Source organism: Hippocampus comes, unplaced genomic scaffold (genome assembly GCF_001891065.2).
Source record: "Hippocampus comes isolate QL1 unplaced genomic scaffold, H_comes_QL1_v1.1 scaffold132, whole genome shotgun sequence".
NCBI classification, from domain to species: Eukaryota; Metazoa; Chordata; class Actinopteri; order Syngnathiformes; family Syngnathidae; genus Hippocampus; species Hippocampus comes.
In genome coordinates, this window is record NW_017805467.1 from 1,003,598 (window position 1) to 1,014,756 (window position 11,159).

Genomic DNA, 11,159 nt, shown 5'->3' on the forward strand with positions numbered 1-11,159 from the left:
CCGCCGCGACCTCCTCTGCCGCCACGGCCACCAAAGCCGCCGCCGCCACGGCCACCAAAGCCGCCAAAACCGCCTCCGCCGCGGCCTCCACGGAAACCACCTTCACCCTTGGGCTTGGCGTAGTCCAGGGTCACCTTGCTACCATCGATTTCACCGTCCTCCATGGCTTCCTTGGCTGCCTTGCAGTCATCCTCGTTGTCAAAGTCCACAAAGCCAAAGCTAAAGAGAAAATAGTCAGTTCACTTTATGTCAAAGACCACCAGACAGACAAGGGTCGCTGCGATCCAAAACCTGTAATTGCACAAGTAGCACTTCTCTCAAGTTTGATTTCTTGTACATTGTCTCACAAAGACGGGAAACACTTATACAAAGTAGCAGCTGTAAAAACGTACCCTTTAGAAGACCCTGTATCTCTGTCTGTGACGATCCTAGCACCCACTGAGCCATCAAACGCATCTTTGAGGGTTTGATCCGTGGTTTCTTCTGAGAGACCCTTGACAAACAAAGTCTTTGTCGGACCTGGTAAAAATGCAATCAAAATGTTAAGGATCATTTGGACGTGTAACAAGACAAGCGCCAAGCTGAGGTGTGCAAGACCAGATCAGGACTTGACTATCTGAATTCATCACAGAGTTCCAGGAGATCAAGTTTTCATCATATCTGATCAGGAATGGGTATTGCCTGGATTTTAATCAAACAGGTTATCAATCCAGTACTTCAACTGTATTTTTTGAGTTTAGAAAACCATCAACACAAAAACAGAACTTTTTTTTTAAATTGCAACTATAACGAATACATAAAACAATTATCCAATTTTATTTGAACAAATTACTATTAAACCATGTTAAAAAAAAAAAACCTTGAGCAATAATGGTGGAACATGCTTCTGGTCTCCAAAAAGCACTTCAGTAAAGTGGGATTGGGGGGGTGATACTGCAGTTTTAAAAAATTAGTTCGTACCTGGACTGGTACCCATTCCCATGTCTGACTAACCAAAGAATCCAAGTGTCCTGTTTGAAGACCTACCAGAATTCCCCCTGCCTCCTTCTGTCCTGCCACCGCTGTTCTGGCTGAACTCAAGTCGGATTGAGCGGCCTTCAATCTCTGTGTTGTTCAGTGTGTCCAAGGCTTCCTTTGCATCTTCTGCGCTGTCAAACTCTAAAAATGCAAAACTGTGGAAGACAGAGAAAATGACCATGCGGGTTTCAAACGATACAAAGTCACCACGTGTTAAACACTTTTAGCACAGCAGACATGGCCAGTAACCTCATGGGACTGCGGTGAGGTCGACCATTGGGAAAAATGTCAGCCTTTCGAGCTGCTTTGTCTTGTTAATCTCTAATTTTCCCTAATAATCGAAAAATCTATCGCAAATAACATCTAATAAAGCATGTACTCTAAAAACAGGCATCATAAGAGAGTTGGAGCACTTCACACTTAGCATCAAACAGATATTGGGGAATGGTGAGCTAAATATGGATTTAGAAATGCAATTTAGCTTTGCGAAAACATGTTGCAGGTATCTCATTGAGATGTCATGGTTATTTCAAAATTACAGTAGTATGTACTCAATGCATGGGAAGTACTGTGCTGAACTACATATTGAGAGCACTCAGCTAGTTTGACTACCCCCTAGTGGACAAAGAGTTGACATGGATAATACAAGAAGCGACAAACATCACGTTAGTATTTCTCGCCATTCAGTACAATTTTTCACCCTGCGATGTCTTATGTCATTCGCTATTGGCTGCTGTACATGGCAACCATGTAAACTCCATCCAGCTCCTGACTCGGGAGCTTAATTTTAGTCTTTTGGGCAAAAATGCTTAATTTTAGTCTTTCCTATCCATGTTTTAGTCTAGTTTTATTCGGGGGGACAATTACTCTATCTCTGGATACTCAGTAAACATCTCCAGGTGAATACAAAGCATAGGTATATCTTAAAATAATGTACGTTTAATTAACTTACTAACCACATGGCAGCCTGTAACTAAGCCTTCTATTTCATTCTGAGCAATTACCAAAAGTACAATGTATCAGTAATGTATTTCAAAAGCATTAGCAGCATTTTAATAGTTAGTGTAACACTTACTTTATCCTCAGAGCTGACAAGTGTGGTGATTTTACACTCCAATTTTTTATCACCAACCTCAGAATAATTCACACATTTCATCATGAAAAATAAAGAGAAATAGTCTGCTTCAATTCCTACATGTACTTTAATCTACTTTTAATAATTTGATTATACGCAAAAGATAATTGACAGTAGCCATGTTAGCTCAACCAAAACAACTTCAGCTTTAAACTTTTAAGGTTACAATGAAATTTATTCACAAGACGGCTGTCGAGTAAGATTGAATGCTAGCAAATGCAGACAGTACAATATGTTCACAGGACTAGCTGCATTTTACCTGCGGAAAATTGGCAAACCTGGCACTATTAAAATGCTGCTAAACTGATGCTTTTAAAATACATTATTTGACTTTCTAATACAATTGGTGAAAAGCAACACAGGTATAAAGACTGAGCTTTCAATAATGGCAGAGATTAACATACCAAGTGAAATGGGAACCAGTTTAAAAATCACCACCTTCAAGGTTTATTCATCGAGAAGATTAGATTCTCTGATGGGAAACAGTCAACACACTACAAATATGTTACACAATTGAGAGGTGCAGTCATTTTCCATCTTGAACAGAGCACATCCCGACAATATCATCGCCATTACACCAAACTCTGGAGGACTGAAATCCTAACAAAATGTTTTACACATTACAGTAAGACTAAAGCAAACTAAATGACAAAACGAAAATGTGGATACACGTGTAGTTCTTTACAAAACGGTAAAATAGAAATTATACAAACGGTTTAATTTATACATGTATCGGAAGGGGCAGTGGGGGGAATCTAGCCTCAGTTTTCACAGCAAACTTATTTTGACAGATCCAGACCCATTCCGTCTTTCTCTTTTAGAATTACAAACTGAAGAGGTGGAGGGGTGCAGGCGTTTATTCCGGACATTCAGTACTCATGTGAGTCGAAAAGTCAAATGTACCACTTTGGCACAGAGGGCGGGTAAAGTTGGAGGATTCTAAATACAAGGGCTAAAATGCCCGTTTACAGTTAAATATTTATCAATGACGCTTTCTGGAATGTCCAAAAGCTCTGAAAACTGATGAAACCAGAGTCCATTCAAAAAGTAAAAAAACAAAAACAAAAAAAGACTATTTAGTCATCAAATGTAATTTTCTTCCCTTGGGGCTTGGCTCCAAATCCTCCACCACCTCGTCCACCTAAAGAGATAATAGTTAAGTCAACACATGTTTCTATTCCTGAAACACCCTCGACAGAGGGAACTGGGAGGCAAATGACCAAAGATGATTAGTTTTGGTCAATTCTAATATTTGATAAATATACAACTTGAAGCCTAAAAGTGACACTTACCTCCAAAGCCGCCAGGGTCACCTTGCTACCATCGATTTCACCGTCCTCCATGGCTTCCTTGGCTGCCTTGCAGTCATCCTCGTTGTCAAAGTCCACAAAGCCAAAGCTAAAGAGAAAATAGTTCACTTGATGTCAAAGACCACCAGACAAGGGTTGCTGCGATCCAAAACATGTAATCGCACAAGTGGCACTTCTCTCAGTTTGATTTCTTGTACATTGTCTCACAAAGACGGGAAACACTTATACAAAGTAGCAGCTGTAAAAACGTACCCTTTAGAAGACCCTGTATCTCTGTCTGTGACGATCCTAGCACCCACTGAGCCATCAAACGCATCTTTGAGGGTTTGATCCGTGGTTTCTTCTGAGAGACCCTTGACAAACAAAGTCTTTGTCGGACCTGGTAAAAATGCAATCAAAATGTTAAGGATCATTTGGACGTGTAACAAGACAAGCGCCAAGCTGAGGTGTGCAAGACCAGATCAGGACTTGACTATCTGAATTCATCACAGAGTTCCAGGAGATCAAGTTTTCATCATATCTGATCAGGAATGGGTATTGACTAGATTTTATTCAAACATGTTCTCGATCCGGTACTTCAAATGTATTTTTTGAGTTTAGAAAACCATCAACATAAAAATAGTACAATTTTTAAAAATTGCCGTGCAACTATAACGAATACATAAAGCAATTATCGAATTTTATTTGAACAAATTACTATTAAACCATGTTAAAAAAACAAAAAAAAACAAACCTTGAGCAATAATGGTGGAACATGCTCTTCTGGTCTCCAAAAAGCACTTCAGTAAAGTGGGATGTACATTTTCTGTTTGTTGCGCTTCCTTGTGACTCCCCCTGTCCCTCTCCAGGCATTACCACGCAAAATAAGAATAACCCAACTTTTTACTTGAGTCTAACAGTTGCACTGAGGGGAAACCAGTCATGCCAAGAGTGAAACACTCAGACGCTACATTCACAGCAACAGAGCTGTCGCTGTGTTGACTACATGATGGGGGGAAAAAATGATACTGTAGTTTTAAAAAATTAGTTCGTACCTGGACTGGTACCCATTCCCATGTCTGACTAACCAAAGAATCCAAGTGTCCTGTTTGAAGACCTACCAGAATTTCCCCTGCCTCCTTCTGGCCTGCCACCGCTGTTCTGGCTGAACTCAAGTCGGATTGAGCGGCCTTCAATCTCTGTGTTGTTCAGTGTGTCCAAGGCTTCCTTTGCATCTTCTGCGCTGTCAAACTCTAAAAATGCAAAACTGTGGAAGACAGAGAAAATGACTATGCGGGTTTCAAACGACACAAGGTCACCACGTGTTAAACACTTTTAGCACAGCAGACATGGCCAGTAACCTCATGGGACTGCGGTGAGGCTGTTCAAACTGTGCACTGGCTCTGCTTCTCGTGCGAATCCATACACAATCATGGCAAGATTGTCAGGAGCTCATGAGAAGGTGCAATCAAACGGTGTGTCACAGATGTTGCCAAAGGGTTTACATACCCTTTGGGTCGACCATCTCTCTGTGGGATTCTAATGGAAACGGCTTTCTCAAACGTGGACTGCAAGGCCTCTTCTGTGGCGCTGAAGGATAGATTATTCACCACTAATGTCTTGCTGGCTGCAGCTGCAAGACGCGACAAGATGGACATTAGAACACTGAGTAGATGCTCTTTCATCCTCTTCGTTCAACAAGTTTACAAAAGGGGAAAGCAATTTGCTCTGTATTTACCCGTGACCTTTGCGCCTTTTTGGCTTTTTTCTCCGACAAAGTCCAGCATAATGGACCTCCCCTGAATATCGGAACCCTGTGCCTCTTCCAGCATCTTCTCTGCTTCAGCCTCAGTTTTGAACTCGATGTAGGCGATTCTGGAGAAGACCATGAAACATTTCATTCAAGCTGGGTGATTTGTATTTTTATAGTGTCTCGAGTGAAAGCTCCCTTACCCTCTATTGGACCCATTCTGGCCAACTGGCAACCTGACATCAACTGCATCTTCGAAAACCTCCTTTAAGTCATCAACCGTGGCACTAAAGGGAAGGTTTTTAACAAAAATGGTCCGCGAGTCCCTTTCTGAGGACAGACAAAGTCAACATTGTAAATAAAGCCATTCTATTTGATGTGGTGTGCAATTGGACACCAACGGCACCTTTCTTGCAATCCTGGGAGTTCTCCTTGCTTCTAGCCTTATCCAGCTTAATTTCTTGACCCATAAGCTTTTTGCCGTTGAGTTCCAGTGCCTTCTGCATATCCTCCTCGCATGAAAACTCGACATAGCCGAATTTCCTGTTGAAGAAAGTCATGCAAGAGACGCTTTTTAAAAAAAATGATACTTTAGGAAGCCCAGCAGAACCACAACACGAACAGAAGTTTATTGGTCACCAAGAAATTAATGGGAAGGTTTGCTCTTCAAAACAGCAAGCGAAAAGTGAAAGAAGCATGATTCAAAGTATTATATGCTATATGGATATCTAGACTGAGACAAGTGTGGTACTTAAAATTAAAATTTGGACATATTAACAGTTCGCCTTAAGCCGGTATACCTTTACCATGCCAGCGTCCGATAATTCAATGCAATTTGGACATATTAACAGTTGGACATTTTGATCACAGTGCATTAGAACATTACACTTCAGTGAAATTTTTACAACAGAACCAATTATTTACAGGGTAGAAAAGGACAGACTGGTCCTCGAGTAAATCAGATCACCTCGGTTAAAATAACCAATCGTTTTACCCAATAATATAGTATCAATGATTAGGCCGGCTTTCATTTTGCACTGTTGGAGCTTTTGAAAAAGACAGCATCATTTCTGAGGAGCCGCACGGCAACGAGACAGACCGACAATGACGCGAGGGAACCTGGCGTGTCTGGTGTAGAACTTGTCCATCTGTTCAATTCGGATACAGAATTGAATAATATAAAAATAAATAACGAAGTACTTAACAATGCACTCACAAGTACAACCGAACTCAGTTTTGCAACCGCCTTAAGCCTATATACCTTTACCATGCCAGCGTCCGATAATTCAATGTACCTCGTGTATGTGTAATACAGAAATGGCTCCCGTAACTGCCTTTTAATATGATGGGGCGTCAAAATACGGTGTGTTAATTGAATTTGGAACAAAATGCCTTACTTGCTTGCACCTAACCGGATATCAGCAACCTCAATGTCATTCTTGGTGAAGAATTTCCTCGCCGCATTTTTGATTTCATCAAAGTCTTTGCTTGAGTTCAGGTTGCCAATAAAAAGACAGAAACCTTTAAGACAAGATATTAAATGTACTTTAGTACAGGTGACATGAGCAAATCTCAGTCATATTCACAAAAGGACATTTGATCAACAAGTTAGAACATGCTTACGACCTTCTTCTGACTTGGCCTTTTTGGCAGGAGGTGTGTCCTTCTTGCCATCTGCCTTCCTCTTCGCAGGAGTCACCGGGGCTTCTGTTAAGTGAAGTTGCACAGTTAAAATTCAATCTTTCAAATTTCAATGTTAATTGGGTTGGTGGCGTGTCCAATTCTGCAGACAATGACAAGTTCCATCCGACCCTGTAGGATTATGATTTCTCTGCCAGACCTACTGTGAAATGGGTACTTGAAAGATGGATTTATTGTGACATCTATAAAATGGACCCTTCCAAATTCCCAACTGTCCAACCGCTTATTAAACGGGGGGCAATAACGACTTAGATTAGTTGGATTTCATGCCATAACTCACCCTCATCATCTTCGTCATCATCCTCCTCTTCCTCCTCATCATCATCATCATCATCATCTTCGTCGTCGTCGTCCTCCTCCTCTGACTCCTCCTTGGCTTTTACCATGCCCGCCTTCTTTGCCTTGGCAACTGCTGGAGCTGGTGTTGTGTCCATTTCCTCTTCTGACTCTGAAACCCACAGAAAGCCATTCAGCCACGTGGACAAAATAGTAGCCAAGTGCAAACAGCATGATAACTATATCAGATACATAGTAAGGTGACATCACTAAGATTTCAGTATTAAGTCCCTTGTTGATCATCACTTGCAAAATCCACAAACTTCTTAAAGACCCGTGCGTTGATTTACCATCTTCTTCGTCGTCGTCGTCATCATCCTCCTCCTCCTCCTCCTGTTTAGCTTTCTTAGCCTTTGACTTAGCAACTTGATTTGCAGCCTTTTTGGGAGGAGGGGCCTCTTCCTCAGATTCATCATCATCATCGTCGTCATCCTCCTCCTCATCATCAGAGGGCTCCTTTGCAGGTTTGGCCTTCACTTGCTTGGCAGGGGCCTTTGCAGCAGACTTAGCTGCTTTCTTGGGTGGTGGGGGCTCATCCTCAGACTCTTCATCTAGAGACAGCACACCAAATCAGCAGGTTCTCCCAAATACTACAAAGTAAGATGCAATTTTGAAAGCATTCTTCATGTCACAGCGATTGAGGATAGAACTGGTGGACAATAAAACACACCAGCACCGAAGACATAGCGCTGTTGTTACTGTTCCTCCAAACATTACAAGCATGAGTACGGACAACCACATGCATGCCAAGAAACGGAGGGTCGGTCAACACTAAACAACCTGGCAAGACCTACCATCGTCATCATCATCATCTGATTCCTCAGCCGCAGCGGGTGCGGGTTTTGCAGCTGCTTTTGCAGGGGTTTTTTTAGGGGGTGGGGCCTCCTCTTCAGACTCTAGACAGACAAATGAAATTAATTAATCCTAGTTTATTTGCCAAGTGTCTAGCACAGCAACAGGTTTGCTCATTTACTTTTGGTTGCTAATCATTACATTATTCATAGTGCATCGGAACTAATGCTTTCCAGAAATTAGAAATTTTGAGTGTTAAATAACACGGCTCACCAGAATCATCTTCCTCATCTTCACTTTCTGCTTTCTTGGCAGCTTTGCCGTTTTTGGCATTAACCTTGGCGCCTTTGGCTGGTGTAGCTTTCTTTACCACTTTTGGTGGGGGAGTCTACAAAACATGTCAATCAGACAAATTAATACATCTTTGTTAAATGGCAAAAAAATATACATTGGAATTTGCATGAAAAAAACCATACATCCTCCTCTTCGCTGTCCTCTTCACTTGATTCTTCATCCACTTCCTTGGGAGGCGGAGGGGCTTTTTTCTTCTGGTTTGCTTGTTTACTTGCTGCCTAAAATGGGATGGAAATCTGAATTAATCGAATCAGTTTATCATTTCACGGCAATCACTGAAGGCCTCATGTACAGTGGGGTGTTGTAATGTCGTTATTGGAATTCTGAGTAAAATTTCGTATTGTACAGCATGCCTACATTCAATAAATTATTGTCTTATGCATTTAGTGTGGAGAGGTCAAGTTCGGAGACGTAATGTGGGCGACGTATGTTCTGCCTCGTGTTTGATTGTGGGGGAGGCGCGAAACCCACGTGGATCGCTACTGCTCTGCATGTTAGCATCTAAGCTAATGTTAAACTATAAAGACAAACAACGCTGGGGGAATTTGTTACGTTATCTACGAAAAAAGCGAGACAACAAAGCAGGATAAAGAAATTACCTCGCAACGCGTAACATCAGAGTCGAACAATCGTTATATATTACAACAGCGAACCCTCGTGAAAATGCCGTCCTGAAACATTTTCCACAAGGCGACATTTTGTGCGCAGTTTGACTGTAGCGATACAAATCCGGCTGTAAATGGAGATCATCTCTGCGACGAAATTGCAGGATCAAGGCGAGAACGCGCACGAATGCCATCTTGAGTGGCTAACCGTTAGCGGGCCGCGCTAGCTACCAACAGCGAGGCAACATGGCCGCTCTAAATCCAGGAAGATGTACACATTTTGCTGCCATTATACTACGTTTGCTCACTTCAAATCTGGCATTCGACGGACGCTTAATTTAATAAAGCATTTAATAGCAGGGTTAGGACGTCATTCCTGGCAGATTATAATCGCATTTCTTAAAAGCGCAACAACTACGGCATGCAGGCCTCATGCGCGGAACCGATCTTCTATCAACGGGAAATGCTCAACACTAATTTTTACAACAAAATACGTATTTGCTAATCTTACCTTGGCTAACTTCACCATCGTGCGAGCGGCGTGTTTCAATGAAATGGACGTTGAAAAGAAGCAGACAAATTACTACTGCATGCACGTGGTGGTGCCTATTCGAATGGGACACTGGACAGGAAAGACAGAGAAGAGGACGCGCTTCTTGCTCTCTAGCTGAGCGCGTTCACGAGAGGCCCTGCCACGTGACTGTGTCGTCCAATAGCACAGGAGCTCTTTTTTATCGTGCCCGCGCCTTGCCTGCATGGAGAAATCAAACAGTTGTTTGTTTCAACGACCTTCAGATAATACAACTGTTTGTTTTGTACGACATTTAAATAATACAAATTAGACCAGTGGTTATTGTAAAAATGAATGGTTGGAAATTCATCGTTTGCATAAGTAAGGTAGCCAATTTGTTGAATTTCCTTCACACCGCACTTTGCATAAGGCCATGCAGGAGGCAAACTGTATGCTTTCGAAATGCAGCTGTCCTGAACCACGTGGTTTAAATATAGCACGGGTAACTTGGTTCAGTCTGTACCACCAGCTACTGTTGCACTGAAAAATCATTCAACCCGTATTTGTAAATTGCCTTTACAGACCCTTTAAAAGTGACTGTTTACAATTAGTTTTAGATTGGAGCTATTGGGATTGTTCTTGATTTGATGTTTGAGTGCAAAACACTGCTTGTAAACCTTCCAAATGCACATTTAAATTGGCACAAAATAATTTTGATTGCAATTATAGCCGTGCATAATAATAATATTGACTTGATTAAGGCAATGCCTTCATTAAAGGATTATCTTATCTTATCTTATCTTACATTGCCTCATAGTTTCTATCCCAAACCAAGCAGGTTTTAAACTGATAATTTCATTCCTGGGTATTCTGAGATTGACCATGATTCACCCAGATTGGAATTTCAGGACATTAAATATGGGATGATACAGCAAAACAGGAAGAGGGAAACATTGCTCATGAAGGTGATGATAATAATGACAAGACTATTTACTTGTAAGTGTGCCCCATGCATTTGAGAAAATAGCAGACAATTTACTGCAAGGCCCCATTATTAATAATAATAAAAAAAACACTTATTCAAAAAAAAAACAAAAACAAAAAATATCAAACAGGACATTTTCACCATACACCAAATTGTGCATAACAAGACCATTATATTGTTTATGAACTACATTTAAAAATAATGAATAAAATTCAATAAAACTAAGAAGTAGTAAAAAACTACTATCAAGATAATCAGAAAATAAAATCTTCATATTATATTCATAATCCTTAGTTAAACATGGTCTTTCTCCTTATGTATGTGTTTGACATTTTATATGATATTTAGCCTTGAATATCATTTACATACATAACTTAAAATTCACACTAACTTACCATATTTTTTTTTCTTCTGGGAAGTGTACTGTTATTATTATCAGTAAGGTTGTTATGGAGATAAAACAACCCCCCCCCACTCCCCAGATGGTACACAAACAGCATGTTTAAGTAATTAACCGTAAAAACCACACTGAGGCAGCATTGCATTATACATCACTCATCTCTTGATCTCTGTGCACACTGCAGAGTGGATATCCACGTCCTCTCAACATCCATCAATGAATTTTCTGTCAAGCATTGGAGCCTATCCCTGATGACTTGTGGGCAAAAGGCAGTGTACAACCTG

General features: G+C 41.0%; 1 protein-coding gene across 2 annotated transcripts in view; it reads right to left on the minus strand.

Moving 5' to 3' along the window:
* ncl (nucleolin) overlaps positions 1-9,636 on the minus strand; it is a 10,441-nt gene extending 805 nt beyond the window's left edge. Inside the window, exons 1-16 of one of the 2 annotated variants that reach the window (XM_019875376.1) lie at positions 9,491-9,636; positions 8,497-8,592; positions 8,294-8,408; positions 8,023-8,124; positions 7,519-7,779; positions 7,173-7,340; positions 6,818-6,898; positions 6,589-6,712; positions 5,598-5,734; positions 5,395-5,521; positions 5,180-5,316; positions 4,951-5,074; positions 4,563-4,708; positions 3,715-3,841; positions 3,466-3,550; positions 20-134 (exon numbers count right to left, since the gene is read on the minus strand). In XM_019875376.1, coding sequence (XP_019730935.1) covers positions 20-134; positions 3,466-3,550; positions 3,715-3,841; positions 4,563-4,708; positions 4,951-5,074; positions 5,180-5,316; positions 5,395-5,521; positions 5,598-5,734; positions 6,589-6,712; positions 6,818-6,898; positions 7,173-7,340; positions 7,519-7,779; positions 8,023-8,124; positions 8,294-8,408; positions 8,497-8,592; positions 9,491-9,508 — 1,963 coding nt within the window. In that variant the 5' untranslated portion in view covers positions 9,509-9,636. Of the gene's footprint in view, positions 1-19; positions 135-2,575; positions 3,294-3,444; positions 3,551-3,714; positions 3,842-4,562; positions 4,709-4,950; positions 5,075-5,179; positions 5,317-5,394; positions 5,522-5,597; positions 5,735-6,588; positions 6,713-6,817; positions 6,899-7,172; positions 7,341-7,518; positions 7,780-8,022; positions 8,125-8,293; positions 8,409-8,496; positions 8,593-9,490 lie in introns of those variants that run through there. The other variant, XM_019875377.1, reaches the window with a different exon arrangement.
* Positions 9,637-11,159: the final 1,523 nt, after the last annotated feature.